Here is a 16,448-nt window from a genome sequence, read left to right on the forward strand (position 1 = left end):
TGGTCCTCCTTCCGCACATTTGTAAACACTGACTCGGTACTTCCGCCTAAATCAACCGTGACCTTTTCAACGTCATTGCGTATTACGTGACGTCACGAACGCGCATCACAGAACAGAGCAAGGCGAGCATTTGTACTTATAAAACTTAAACTTTTTTATTTATTTTTTAAATGACCGATCGTTTCGCTAGATAACACCCTTATTCATCGTCTGGTATCGTTTAAAGCCCTTTTAAGCCTTTGAAGCTGCACTGAAACTGTCATTTGGAATTTGAACCGTTTGGGTCCCACTGAAGTCCATTATATGGAGAAATGTTTTCATCAAAAACCTTCATTTCTTTTCGACTGAAGAAAGAAAGACATGGACATCTTGGATGACATGGGGGTGAGTAAATTATCAGCAAAAGTTTTTTTAAAAGTGAACTAATCCTTTAATAGGTTTTCTCATGCAGATAGTATAAAATCACTGTTATAACATTTAAAATAACTTTTAATTCAAGTTTAACATTTTGTTCATACAGATATGTCCGTTTTTACAATTTTCCCATATTATGATCACAGAGAAACCTGAAAATGACATATAAACTCTTAAAATCAGAAGACTTGTCACCTATCACTTGTTTCAAATATCTATATCTGCAACAAAATGTGTATGCATGTATGTCTATGTCTCTGTGTGTGTGTGTGTGTGTAAATATGCTTATAGAGTATTAATATACTAGTTTAATCATTTAATTTCAGTGTGTCTGTATGTGTGTTGCGTGTCTGTGAGCCTATTCTCCATTTTGGAGGTGTTTAACTGTCAGCCAGACACATATTACACAAGGCACAAAAAAAAAAAAAAAAAAAAAAAAATCACCAAATTTCCAAATACCATATGTCAACCAGAGAAATGGATGTCTAGGGAAAACATGCTAGTAACAAAATAAGGTAATCGATGCAGACTGCACTGTCAATTCTTATATACAGTGACTAATGAGTCTCTCTCTCAACACGGCCAGCTAATAGCATTAAAGCATCATCGTTTCCTTTCGTAAACCCAACTTCCTGCTAACAGCCACTGTCGGGCTCTGACGTGTATGAGCACGCAGGCCCGTGGAGTGATACAACAGAAAGAAGAAACAGAGACTTCTGAGAAATGGATAAGAGGGAATGTGAATGAATGAGGGAAGATGAAAGAAAGAGAAATCTGAGGGGAAAAGGAGGAGTATTCCAGAAGGAAAAAGAGAGGAGAGTGATGTAAGGATGAGAGAGAAGTAAGCAAGAGGACCCCAGAGAGCCTGATCGCAATATGGGACGCTATCAGGGGACAAACATCGGCCCTTGTCTCCCACCCAATTAAATAGCAGGGTTCACACAATAAGCTATTTTTATTTGTTTGTTTGCTTGGTGATCTGCAATAACACTGACATCTGGCTACTGGACATGCATGGCATGCTATATAATGCATCCGCAGGGATCACGCCATCAGCATCCTCTGTCTTCAACATTTACACAGCTTGATGTGTGTGTATAAGTGTGTTTAGCGAACAGAGGCGCTGTGGTTTGCAGTGAAAGGTGACATGCTGTCATTGTGGAGGGACTCCACCCAGCAGGGTTTCCTCACACACCTGTCCGAATGTCACTGCATTTCATAACAAAACTCTGCCTGACCTCAGTGGCTGTCTCATCATACCCACGGGTCTCCGGGGATGAGCGAATAAGCCTCATCTATAGTTCATGATGTGTACTGGAAGTGTACTGTGACTTTCATACACATTTGAGGTTATCAGAGACTATCAGGAAGTCACTAGCTGGGTTTCCATCCACATACAATACTGTTCAAAAGTTTGGGGTCTTTTTTTAATAGGAGATGTGTATTATACATGTGTATTATTGTGGTGACGAGAAGTGCGTCATGTGCACTGTAAGCGGACCCTCTCATATGCATAAAAATCTAAGTATACTTTGGCCTTGACACAACAAGTCATGTGACTGAATGATTTGCACATAGATAAGGAAACATGGCAACAACTTCCCCCATATGTGACGATTTTGTTCTCCTGAACACATGGGATGGAAATGCAGATTTATTCTGAATAAATTTCGCAATATTTGATTTCGCAATTTTTCCCATAAATTAAATACGCAGCTCCAACCTAAATCACTTGGTGCTGGAAGATTGTCACAATGTGTTTGGTTAGGACATGGTGTAACACTGAAATATGATGCCCTGCATGTGAGTCTCATTTCAGTGAAAATGTTTTATTGGATACTGAGCAGACAATAAATTGTAACTCCTGTTAAAGGCCATTTTCATGATGGCTATCTGTGCTTGTAAGAGGGATTCTAATGACCAATAAAAAAAGGGAAAAGACAGACAATTGCTGATCCTGCTTACTTTAAAATGGCTTTTTCACAGCCAGGCCATTCAACCTAAAACTGAAGAGAACATGATTCATAGCTCTTTACTGATTTTTATATCAGTACATATACACATACCTGTATGTGTTTGTTTCGCTATAGAGAAGAGCTGAATTACAAAGGTCATATGACTCTAATGACTCTAGCTAATGCAAACAGTAGTCCTGCTACTACATCCCTGTGTGTAAACAGACAACCCCTCTATTAAAGTGCCATGTGACTCGGGAGAGAATGTGATGAAATATACCTCAAATTATAACCCGTTCAAAAGAGACTGAAAAGCCTGACCCAAATGGACAGGCTCTGAGATATTGTTTGCGTTTCTTTATGAGACAAAGCCGCTTTCAAATATTTGACTGAGTCGCTTCTCACTGTTTAGGATTAAAAGGCAGCTGATTTCTCCAGCTGCTCCCCAAACCAACAGATTTCAGAGCGCTATCAGAATAAGTGCAACAGTCGAATATCGAGTCTGGAGGTTCATTTTACATGCACGTACGCACACACAGTGTTACACGAGAGCAAACAGATACAGTGAGGTGAGCCGAGGACAACTGAAAACAGAAGAGACTACAGAAATAATTATTCCCTGGCTGTATGTCTTAGGGCACAGTGTTATTTAGCCTGCCTTGGCCTCTTTACACCACTGTGGGTGGATTCTGACGTATTGCTGGGAATAAAATGTCTTATCACAGCTATGTATGTGATTTTAAAGGACAAGGCCTTGCCTCAGAGAATAAATTACAGGGGCTTCATCATTAACACTAAATAGTCCCCACCTACAACAACATCTCAAGATAGATCCATGAAATCACTTCTGGCCTGGGTTAAAGTATTTACTTTTGAAACAAGAAATGTATCTGCTAAAATTATTTAAAAACAGCTGCATTAAAAATCTGGTGGTGGTAGAGTGTTCAAGTGCTTCAGACAGAGCTGTGTGTCCCAAATCATTTTCATATATCTACCTAGAATTTCCTGTCTCTCTCCACTATGATGGTCAACAGGAATCAAATATTAAACATAATTAAATAAACCTAAGTGCTCTTAACAAACAAACAAACAAACAAAAACAAAAAATCCTAATATAATGGCTCCTTATTTACAGAAGTATTTCATTTATCTTCTGGGTTTAAATCTCACATTAACAGGAACATTGTTAGGCTTAGCCAATTATCTGAAAGTAACACAATGGTGATTCTTCAAATATAAGAAAAGCCAAAACAATAAATACTGCATCGAAAGAGTGATTTATGCTGGTTCAGATGTTCTGAAATATCCTAGAGACCTGCATAAATTCTGATAAACAGAAAAACTATTTTTTCCATTATCATTTCTTTAAGGAAAGTGCCTCAGTAGCAGGTTTTGTTAGAGTAAACAAAACCCATGCTTAGCCATTCCCACAAGAGAAAAGACTCCCTGTGCTCTCACGATTGAGAAGTTAGCTGTGAAAATAACAAAGGGACACCTGCTTAAGATGCTAGTAGCAGTACAGATGATACCGAGAGAAAGCGAGCGAGAGCGAGTGATGAAGAGCTCTGCTAATTGGCTGGTATTTAATCTAAACCCCTCTCTCCAAACCTAACACCCTGCTCTCACTCATAACACACTGACACTTGTCAGACTGAAACCCCCACGGTGTCTCAGTGATGTGCCTCAACAGGAGGCAGTGACAGCACGTCTATAAGCCTCTACAAATATTCTCAGGCAAACCCTCAAAGGTTTTACACAGACAAACCCCTCCAAACAAATCACTGTATTTCAGCTACTGAATCACAGGGGTAAAGACATGTTTATTGATACTTAATTTCACAAAGGACTGAATGCATATAAACTGAAGCTGCTGTCTCTACTCAAAAGTACTTAGAGGGATGGTCCTGTAGGTATCGGTCTATTCAGGACAATATTGGAAGCAGCAAAAAAAAACAGAATTAGAATTTTGGCAGATTTGATCATGTTTGTAATTTATGGAAGCCCTTTTCCACCACTGAATAAAAAATAAAAAGGTAATTGCGACTTTTTCATCTCACAATTCAGACTTTTTTCTCAGAATTGCAACAAACACGAAATTCTGAAAAAAGATTTTGCAGAATTATATGATATAAACTTACAGTTGCGAGTTATAAACTCAGAATTGCGAGGTATAAACTCACAATTCTGATAAATAAAGTCAATATTGCGTGATATAAACTCGCAATTGAAAGAAAAAAACTCAGAAGTGCAAGACAAACTCACAATTCTGCGAACATGTCAGTCTTCATAACTGTCACGTCACAATTGCGAGTTTATATCTCACAATTCTGAAAAAGAATTGCAAAGAATTGCGAGAAAAAGAAAAAAGTCAGAATTGCAATATACAAACTCGCATTTGTAAGAAAGGTCAGAATTGTGTGTTTTTATTTCGCAATTCTGACTTTATTTCTGGATATTGCAAGTTTATATCACACAATTCTGAGAAAAAAAAAGTCAGAATTGAAAGTTTGTATTACGCAAAACTCCCAATTGTGAGAAAAACTCGCAGTTACCTTTTTTATTTTTATTCAGTGGCGGAAACGGGCTTCCATGGTTGATGGTCCTAAAGCAGAAACAATTTTTGGTTACTGATACTGACCAAAATCAATTCTACTTTTAAATTTCAATTAACGAATTTTTAATTTTTATATTATTATTTGATATTAAACATACATATATACACATATATATATATATATATATATAAATAAATGCATTGCATTTAACTACAACTATTTAAATAAAATTGTTTGTAGCATATTCGCATACTGTGGTAAAGCAAAAATCAACTCTGTTAGGAGAATCAAGGACTGGCATTGGGATAAACTACGAAAAATCGCTATTATGACAACCCAAATCCTTAGTTTGAACATCAGAGACAATGAGTAGCAACAGTGGGAGAGCTGATTCAATATGCTCCACTCACACAATGCAAAATTCATGATTGTTTGATCCCACACCTCTTGACCTGATCTATGTGCTAAAAGATGCACAGAACTCACTCTAGGCCACCAAACAGATCACAACATGATACAGTACATACATCAGAGAAAATCTACTTGGAGATCAATCACAACAAAGCACCTTGCTTTTAAAACCCTGACAACTTGTCAAGCATTTCAAACTGTCTTCATCAATTAATGACATCGCCACGTTTATGTCAGCACCAAGGGAGGATTGCGACACCCTGAATGTCTAAAATACTGTCTCCCTTCAAGCAAATTACTTTAGTCACCCACAGGAACACACTAGTATTGACAGGAAAAGGTCCTCTGTGGCAACCACAGAAACCCAATCTACTCCCAGAGAATCAAGAGAGGGGAAAATCAGGATATTGCTTTAAGAGGTGCAACTACTGCAAAATCTATTTCTTCAACAGCAAGGTGGAATTGACACAGTGTAGGCTGTTACTCAATGCAGCGAATGAGATCAATATATATACAGTGCCCTCCAAAAGTATTGGAACAGTAAAGACAAAATTGCTCTGTTGGCTGTGGAGTCAAGACATTTACAAATATGATGAATATGAATATGAAAAGATGAATAGGAGACAAAACTACAGAATGTCACATTTTATTATTGGGTGATTCAACACATAGATGTTTTACCAGCTAAGAAGTTCAGCACTTTTAGAGTTTAATCCCCCTATCTGATGTGAGCATAAGTATTGGAGCAGTTGCCTCACAGGTCTTTCTAAGTGATCAGCTGTGTCCTGTTGCATTAATTCTTCAGATATTAAAAGCAGGGAATGTGTCGTATCAGTTATATCCATTACTTCTGTATTCTGAATCTTGCATTCGATGATGACACACACAAACCAGGATGAAGATGAGGGAGTTGACTTTGAGAGAAAAGCAAGCAATTTGGATGCTAAAAGAAAAGAGGAAGTCAATTAGAGCTCTAGCAAAAACAAAGGGCATGAAGAAATCAAGAGTTTGGAAACCACCAGCGACACCAGCAACCAACAACTACCTGATCGGCTGAGAAAACAACAGTAGTTGATGACAGACAAATCATAAAAGCTGTGAAAATGAACCATAAAAGACGTGTCTGTAAAAACACCAACAACTTCCAGAAAGCTGGGGTGATGTTCTGACCACCTACTGTCCTCAGGAGACTTTGACACAGAATTACAGATGCTACACAGCAAGATGCAAACCTCTGACCAGCACCAAAAATAGAAAGGCAAGATTAGAGTTTGCAAAAAAGCACAAAGGTGAGCCAGAAGAGTTTTGGAGCTGTGTTTATGGACCGATGAGACAAAGATGAACCTTTATCTAAGTGATGGGAAAGCAAAAATGTGGAGAAAAAAAAAGGTAACTGCAAATGATCCCAAGCATACAGCCTCATCTGTAAAGCATGGTGGAGGTGGTGTCATGGCATGGGCATGCGTGGCTGCCTCTGGAACAGGCCCTCTCAACTTTACTGATGACTTAATGTATGATGACAGTAGCAGAATGAATTTGGAAGGGTACAAAACCATCTTGCCTACCAATATTCAAAAAAATGCCACCAGATTCATTGGGAAGTGCTTCATATTGCATCAGGACAATGACCCAAAACACCCAGACAGTTCAGTCAAGGAATTTATAAGGGCAAAGAAATGGAAAGTCTTAGATTGCCCAAATCAATCTCCAGATTCAAATCCGATTGAACATGAATTTCACCAGCTGGAGAGGAGAGTAAAGGCAGAAACTCCCCAAAACAAGCAACAACTGGAGTTGGCTGCATTAAAGGCTGGGAAAAGTATTTCAAAGATGAGACCAAGAGTCTGGTGATGTCTATGGGTCACAGACTCACTGCTGTGATTGTGCGCAAGGGATCTGCAACTAAATAATAGCTTTTAATCTTTTATATCTGCCTTATGTTCAGCTGTTCCAATACTTATGCTCACATCAATGAGTGGGATGAACTCTAAAAGTGCTGTTCTTTTTATTTGGTAAAACATGTATGTGTTGAAACGGCTAATAATAAAATGTGATATTCTGTAGTTTTGTCTCATATTCATCTTTTAATCATATTTGCAAATGTCTTGACTCCACAGCCAACAGAGCAATTTTGTCTTTACTGTTCCAATACTTATGGAGGGCACTGTATATACACTTATATATATATATATATATATATATATATACTTATATCTTTACCACATACAGTTAGACAAAATGGGAGCTTGGAACTAGATAAAATAAGAAAGACAGAGCTCCTGTAATAGGAATATTAGCATTTTTTACTCCCCAGAATGCAGCAATCAAACAGGACAAAGCAAAAGTGAAAGCTCTGGACAGATGGTGTTTAAAACTTGAGTTAGCTTCTTGACGTTGTGCTAGAAGCAGCAGGATATTCCATACCACCTACACAGCCCTCAACAGATGGAGGAGTGAAATATAATGTAAGCACATATATTTCATGAAAAGCAGGCGATTCTAAATCAAGGGTCTTAAACTAACGCTAGTTTCATACGGACCCTCAAGCATTCATAGTCCATCCTTAAATCCAGTGTGAAAATCAGTTGTTTCAGTTTTTGCATTTTGGTTTGCCATTTAATGTTATCTTATACCGTTCTTAAATGATTCTTACACAGCAGCCAAGTGTATTAACATAATATAATTTATTAATATGGCTTAATAAAAGCCTAGTTGACAATAACAACAAACCTCAAAATTGGCCCCAAAAAGCGTCCGTTATACTGCCAACTGTATAACCGAGCCAATTGCTGAATCTTTTTTATTTTATTTTTTTATCATATTTTAGAAACATAGGCCTATGCATTTGTCATTAAGGTTCAACTGAGTTTGAGACTCCTTTTCTAAATCATGTTCTTTCAGACTTTTCAATAAAAAAAATCATTAAATCTCATCTTGTGGTTTCAAATTCAACAATAACTATATACAAAGATGTATTAAATGATCCAAATTTGAAGAAATCATAATTTCAAGATTTAAAAAAATATATGAGATTACATTATGTATTATAATATACATAGTTTTTATTTATTTTTTTAAACTTTCTTCTAGATTTATTAAAATAAGCAAATGGAAACAGCTTTTGTAGTAGAGCTCTAAAGGAGCATTCAAGGAGCATTCAAGGAGCAAAAGTTGGCAAAGATCTGATATGTTATTGGAAACAGATTTAGAAGAACATAAAAGGAGTGTCTGCTTTCTTGTAATGCATTGTTGGATGCATCTTCTTATGCATCATACATCTCAGGCTAAATTTGTATCGATAAGAATTCTCAGTTATCACGCCTCACACCACGTAACGTCTACTTACAAAAGCTCATCACAGTCTTGCTACTTCCAAACACAATATATTTCCTTAACATAATATCTAAAGCCCTCCTCAGGACCCTTTTCTATGGGGGCCCAGAGAAACACAAGGCTGCGAACATAATCGTCCTCCAGGGAGCCCATGCAGCTCATTAAGCACGATTGATCTGAGCAGGGAACCCCAGCGGCCATTTGGTTCATCGCAGCATCAACAGCAGCATGATCCCTGGCAATCACCACACCCCTCACCCGCTAAAACCGGTTGGAGCGAGGAGAGAGGGAAAGAAGGAGTGCACCGCTCTACCACACAGCCATAAAGAAAAGTGGTGTAGCAAAGCCATTCCCTTACTGTTTGGTTCAATACAGTATTGATCGAGATGTGAACCCAGAGAGTCAGATACTCTTATTAGCAAGTCCAAAGATCTTATTGGAGGCACATTAGAGCTGTGAGACGGGATAAAGGAGGGGAATAATACCCATTTTATTACATAACTTTTATTATTTCTATAATATAAAACTTACAGACAAAACTGTTATTTTGTGTGAAACAACACTGAATGTAATAAAAGAAATCATGTAAACAAACATGAAATTAAAAGATGACATATAAATGATAAATCTAGTTTGCAGTTTATTAAACTGATACCAAATCCTAACCAGAAGTGACACGGCAAGCTAAAAGTATATCTTGGTTTCTCTAATGTCTGCAGGACAGCCCCACCCACACTCGAAGCTGACTGGGCCAAAATCCCACTTCTCATGAATATTAATTATCAAACGCTGACACAGAGAGACTAACTGTGGAAGATGAGATGTGCTGAATATTATGTGACAAATTCTTCAAGTTCCTATTAAGCATACTATTACTCTTCTGACTGGCTCCACTGCAGTTAGAATGAGTCGACTACAAGCGACAAAATTATTACAGTAACAGGCCTGCATTACATTGTTCAGAAGTAAGAAATAAGTATTCAAAAGCCTTTCCATATGTGATTTACACTCTCATAATCGAACAGCAGTCTGGGGTCGAAACATGAATCAATAAGTCTTGACCGAGACTGATCATACTGGACTGCTTGTGTTAGCACCCTTTTAGAATATGATTATCATATCATATCCTGCCGTCTTTTAATGAAGCAAATCTGTTTCCTGTCAGGGATTTTATGATTTGAGTGATGGACCAGCTTGCACTGAAGATGAAAGAAACTACTAAATCAACTGACTTTCCCAATAAAATACTAAAGAAACAGGCAGACAGAGTAAACATTAAGTTACCAGCAAATTGTATATTATAATAAATTGAAATAAAAATATAAATACATATATAATTATATTAAAAGCAAAAATGCATGTGAATGCAAATGATTTATAAAGAGACCTTAATATCTAATTTAAGAGAGCCGTGCACTGTTATAATGTGACTTCTTTATGTCTGTTATAAATAAACTCCACTGGCTGCCTCAGATGTCTAGAGGAAAATAGACAGCTCTATATCCTCCGGCTTTCCGCACAGCATTTTCCGCTGCAGGAACAGAATTGCTTCCACTAAATCTGTTTATTGCAGAGAGGTGATGGGCTGACGTAAGCCTCTGTGGATGGACAAAATAAATCTCCCTGCCATTAGGCAGAGAAAGGCAGGACACTCCCTTAGTGGTGCCAGTAACCATACAGGGACCAGCTCCACCGTAACTCCATGCCCGTCACAGCACAGTCCCCTGGGATGAGCGCACATCCCTGGGGCCTGGCAACCAGTGGAGCCAGTCATGTTGTCTCACTTGCTGTCCATTTTCAATGACATCAACTCTTCCTATATCACATGAGTCTGCTGGTTATACTCCATTGAGATAATAATAAAAAAATAAAAAATAAATAAATGTGCTGTCTACCAGTGCAAAATTCAAAATACGGATAAAACACCTGTAAAAAGAAATATAGAAAATTCCTTCATAATAATAAAGTACATTGTGCCCTATTTTTATGGATTTTTAAAATAGCCTTTCTAATAAGGTTATTATTATGCTTTCCATATTTATTTTAATTTTGGTTAACTTTTTTAATTAGGCCTATTTAGTTGTGTTTTTCTTTATTAATAACTAACATGTTTATAGCTTTAGTTTCAGTTAACTATATTTACCCTGCTACATTGTAAAAAAAAATGATTTGTAAATAATAATGTTGATTATTGTGTGTTTTACAAGAAAATAGTATTTCCCTTTTTCTACTTCAAAATGTTGCTTAATTCAGTGTTATTTGCAATTTCTTTGAAACTGTTTGTGAAATTTACTAGCAATTTCAGAGTGAAAATATTCTCTACACCATTTTTTTCAGTGTACTAACCAAGAATTGCACTACCCTGTATAAGAAAATATCTTGCGATGACTTTTTCAATCACAAATATTGGAAATGGCAATGCAATAAACATCTGTACGTTGCACAGTAACATCTAAACAAACAAAGCTGAATCCTGGTATTGGATGTTGGAAACATTTCAAAAACAACAAAAGGTAATAAAGGGATATTTGAGGGCATACAGAATGCTGACAGCAACAATCATATACACCAGACTATAATGCTTAAAGCAGGATAAGGATCAGAATATCCCCTCTGTATGCCTTGCTGGAGATGAAGTAGCTTCCTCTCCACCCCATTACACCTCCAAGGTACCAGCCAGTTGTACTACTGGAGCACAAGCCATATCCCCCGCATCCAGACCCCTAGTCTGACCGCAGGAAAGATTCACAAACATCATTTATCTATGTACAGGACCTCCGCTACACTGTCTGTGCCAGGGTCAAGCAGGCCAATTTGCTTCTCAACTCAGTTCCACTGAGGTTTTTGTCAACAATAGCATGAAAACGACAAAACAACTGGCCATTTTCTTTTTCTTGTGACAGACCATAGCCAAATGTTTTATATATATAACTTTCCTCTGGTTTAAAGTTTTACATTTACATTCAGATCTTACAGCAACCATTCAGTAACAATCTGAAGAATATTTGAACTTACCCTGTCAATACAACAACAAAGTCCATAACATTCCACCCATTGTGGAGGTAGGAGTCTTTATGAAAAGCAAAGCCTAGAGCGATGATCTTGATCCCAGCCTCGAAGCAAAATATTCCGATGAAGTAGGGTTCAGTGTCATCCTGTTACGAGTGAGGAGAGATATGACTGGTTATTCATACAAAATAAGACTCAAAATGCAAGTTTACCATGAAAACTTTGTATAAAGAGAATCATAAATCTCTCAATAAGCACACTGAATATTTTACAACTGTTTTTCTGCTATAAAACACTACAGCAGCACAATACAGTAAAATAAAGTGAATTAAAGGTGGAGAATGGGGAGATATTTACTATAAAAACTGTTGTTTTTCAATATAAATATTTAAAGCAAAAACCTCTAATACCAGAGCATTTTTTACAAACTGCAGTACGTAAGTGAAGCACATATTCAAAGTAAATAAGATGTTGAAACAAAAACAAATCAAATCGCAAGCAATGTTTTAAAATATGTAAGTGCTCATGTTTGTTTTAAAAAATCTCATATATCATACAGAATAGCACGTTAAGTTTTAAAGGACAGTCAATTTTAAGTTTATTATCCTCTTTTATTACAGATGCTGAAATGTCTGCCAAATGTCAAGCATCAACAAAGATATGTGGATCAATTTAGGAGGGCAGTTAAGAGATTCACTGTTAATGACTGACAGCAGCTCACAAAGGACCGAAGTGTCTGCTAAATGAATAATGCAAAGATGGGCTACGCAAACTGTTGGTCTCCAGTAATAACTGCTATTTAAAAAGATTTGGTGAAAACAACAAAAAATTGGCAATGTGTAAAATTGCTGTTTAATGAGGGAAAGTCCAACTTACCAGTCGCTTTGACATGGGTGTCTTGTCTAAAGCTGGTAAATGCTGCTCTAAGCCCAGTACAATGCAGTTTGCTATAATGGTGGCAAGAATCATGTACTCAAATGGAGTGATGGTGTTAAGGAAAGAGTCCATAGAATACAAATAGTTGGAATTAATTAATCAAAATAATATGATCATCAAACAATTTTGGAAACTAGTGCAGAACTCAACGAAGAACAGTATAAAGGTGTATCTATGACACAATTCACACAGCACTTGACAGGTTCGTTTAGTGCCTGAGATGAAGCGAGAGAGTTTTTATCAGTAATTCTTGTTAATGAGCCTCCCAGATTTTATAGGATAAATATTTAAAATGCACCCTACTACAACAGTTTTCCACAAGCATCACTGATCAAATATCTCTCACTTCATCTCAGGTTCCTTATGGCTCAGTCAAGAGCTGTGTGAACTGCGTCATTCCTCACAGAGCTGCTGGTTAGTGGGGAGGAGGATAATTATTTCCCGTGGCACTCCTCTAAACACATTTGCGTAAGAGTAGTAGACTCATTGTAGTCTGAATTGTAGTACTCCCTTAGCGCTTGAAATTAAACCAGTTCTTGAATACCTGGGACAAAACAGGCTACACAAATAAAAACAAAAAATGGTATATGTATCAAGACAGTATTATGGACTAATTTATCCAGCTTCAGCATGTTCAGAGGTATTCAATTTCAATTTCTTGTGAAATGTGTTTTACCCACCATTAAAGTTCAACTCGATTTCACAGGTGAGGTTGGCTGATGAAGTTGTGAGATGACCCCCCCCATATCTCAAGTTAACAGTGATTAGCAATATTTAAATATTAAGCTTATTTGTTTGTGACTATGACTACAAACAGAAATTGACCACATATTAAACTTTTTTTGTCAGTCAATGTTGGCTTTCTCATTTAAATAATACAGACAAGTTGGACACCAAATGTGAAATGCCCTGCAAATGTTGTTTGCCAGACAAACAAGTTGTCCAATGTTGCCTTGTTTGCACATTATATTTTAATTAAACAATATTGAAATTCTAATCTTTATTATCTTGTGGTAAAACTGTATTTTGCATTCAGGCGCTCAAAAGGCCTCCATCACCGCATTTCCCTGGACGCGTTTTAAAGGCGTGTTTCAGCACCTCGGAGAGCGACTAAAACATCCCCTCAAACTTTTTACTCAATTTCGCGAAATCATTAAGATACAGAGCGCTTCAGATTTGAGGACCGCCGCTTAGGACTCAGAAATTATATTAACGCGCCCATAACTTTAAAGCACTAACCTGTTCCGCTTAAATTGCCTATCAGCTTTATTGCTTTTTGACTGCATCTTACGATTTAAGCTTCTAGTGCTATAATATTAGAAAGTAAAGACTCGTAAAGGTATATCTCAATTACTTTATGACTGGTATTCCCAGGGGCAAGTCTCCGGAGACTGCACAGCAATTTAGGCAGCTTAATGCAAGAGCTGCTTTGGTTGCCATGAGCGACAGAGAGGCTCGTTTCCAGACTGAAAAGAATCAATACCGCACTGACTAGATGTGAAAGGGACAAAAACAATAAAAACTCTAAATGCCATTTTACGTCACGAGATTTGCATTATGTATCACATGCAAACAATTACGAATTGCACAAATAGGCTATAGCCTACTTAAATCTAATCTGAGCCCTTTTCCAAAAGCATTTCGTGCGAGGCAACCGACCGACCCCTCTTGTAATAATGTTTGCTCCATCAGCGAGACAACACCCTGCATGCTGCATGTCATTTAAATCCAATAATATTAACATTACTTGCTTATGTGTTGAGTTAAAAGATGCCTTTATTTCCGCCAAAACTTTTGCGACTTAACTGCTGTTTTACTAAAACTGATGGGTGAACCAGAATTATTGCAGATTACAAACTGGCATATTTTGTCCTCTTACAAGTACTAATTGCGATTTATGTAAAGGATATGGCCACTCTGTTATTTTCTTTGCATATTTCCGAATGATATTATCTTCGCTGAAGATGAACAGGGATCGGTTGACTTTTAAACAGCTCTGTTTGACCGGTATCGGGTTGTATATGGCCATTGTCCGGGCTCTTTGGGCCATTGTTTGCTTATACATCCTCTGTCCGGCCGGGGGGCCTGGCGGCCGGCTTGCCCCTCTGCCTGGTCCCGCTGGAGAGCCACCGCCTCCGTACCGGGTCGGGAGGTCCTCTTCGAAGCGAGCCATTCTAGAAACGCGCAGATTTGACAATAGAAATCCAAATTCACATCAGACAGAGAGTAAGGAAGAAGCATCACAACGCGCGATGTAGTCCCAGCCACGAGGTCTTCTCATCCGTCCAGGTCTGGCATCCACAAGAGCTCGTTCAGCCGCCACAAACACAGAGAGAGAGAGTTGCTTAAAGTATTCCAGCCATTCAGAGCACATCTAAACACATCTCTGTTATGAACCGAACGCCAGTTAAAGTTTATCGCTCCACGTTACACAATCCACCAAAAAGCGAGCGCTCATATCCAGCAAGGACCATTTTCACGCCTCACTCGAGGGATTTAGATAATCAGCCATGCCATGAATTAAGTCCAGCCAGCGAAGGTGCCTTTACAAACTGTGCTGCGATTGAATGGAGTCAAGCGCACAGATGGTTAGGTTTTCCTCCGATCTTGCCTGCGCTAACAGAGATCTTCCTCCGTCGCCTTCGCGTTTATATCGCTGAAATGAAAACGCGCAAACGATATTAACAGCCTTTTTCCACTAGACCGTAGCCTGGCAATGAAATTTTAACCAATTTCTGCAGCCGCTGCTTCTTCTAAATCAGATCACGTGACTGAAGCAGCCTGTCAGTGGCTCCACCTGTACCGCTACAGTATCCATGGCACTGGGGCAAGAGGGGAAAATACAGCGAGTACCCTTCCAGACCCCAGCAGTCAATTATACAGCACTTCAAACCGTTTGGACGGGTGCTTTAAAGCAAGTAAAGAAGAATTAGGCACATCTGTGAGGGATGGGTGCGTCTGCACTTCCCACAGTAAACACATCGTTGATTTAGAAAAGGGTGGAGCCGGCGGGTGGAGAAAATCAGGACATTATCTCGTGACTGACGCCTTTCGGAGGGTGTTGGGTTTCTTTCATATTTACGTTAACCCTTCAATAAGGCTGTGCAGTTTGTAGTCCGAAAAACCTGAAGAAAACTAGCGTTTTTTGAGACATGGGGTCCCTTGGGAATTTCTGATGGGTTTTTAAATGGAGCTTTCGATTGGAGTAAATTTAGTTCGGTGTTTTACATTAGTCTGCTTGAAGATACTTTCACGTTTTGCTCTACTACGTAACTTACGGAACCTCTTGCTTCCTTGATCAATTAACTTCATAGCAACTTGTAATTTATGTTTTTAAAGGATTTGAATGTTGATATATGATTGCATGTCATTTATTCGGTAGAACAAAACGTCTTCAAGTAATGTTAAGCATAGTCAGTACTTCGCTCAAAATAAATTGTGCTTCATTAAAATTTAGAGCGTGCGTATGACTACAAATATTGACGTAATGACTGAACAGATGTTGTTTTTGAGTGCATTAGTTTTTACCTGTTTTCAGTACTGAATATCCAATAAATACTACAATATGTTTGTAAATTCTACAACTAAATACGTTGGTATATTCACTGCTGTTTTAGTTGGTTTTTAATATTTTGGAAAGAAGTCTCATGCTTAATTTACCTGATAAACAGGAATGTTGCGATATATTCCAATTTAAAATAATTGTTCTACATTTTAATATGTTTTCAAATGTAATTTTAATCATATGAAGGGAAAGCTGAATTTTCAGCAGCCTTTGCTCCACATGATCCTTCAGAAATCAGTCTAATATGCTGATTTGGCGCTCAACAAACAT

The 16,448-nt window shown here is 37.9% G+C and overlaps 1 protein-coding gene across 1 annotated transcript in view; it reads right to left on the minus strand.

Annotated features, from left to right (window-relative positions):
• The window catches only part of LOC306871752 (putative voltage-dependent N-type calcium channel subunit alpha-1B), a gene marked incomplete at its 5' end in the record, with an annotated part of 98,271 nt that extends 83,485 nt beyond the window's left edge, over nucleotides 1-14,786 (minus strand). Inside the window, 3 exons of the mRNA XM_079419885.1 lie at nucleotides 11,684-11,823; nucleotides 12,554-12,649; nucleotides 14,511-14,786. Of these exons, the coding sequence (XP_079276011.1) occupies nucleotides 11,684-11,823; nucleotides 12,554-12,649; nucleotides 14,511-14,786 (512 nt within the window). The remainder of the gene's footprint in view (nucleotides 1-11,683; nucleotides 11,824-12,553; nucleotides 12,650-14,510) is intronic.
• Nucleotides 14,787-16,448: the final 1,662 nt, after the last annotated feature.

The sequence above is a fragment of the Barbus barbus genome (assembly GCF_936440315.1).
Source record: "Barbus barbus genome assembly, chromosome: 6".
In the NCBI taxonomy this organism is placed as follows: domain Eukaryota; kingdom Metazoa; phylum Chordata; class Actinopteri; order Cypriniformes; family Cyprinidae; genus Barbus; species Barbus barbus.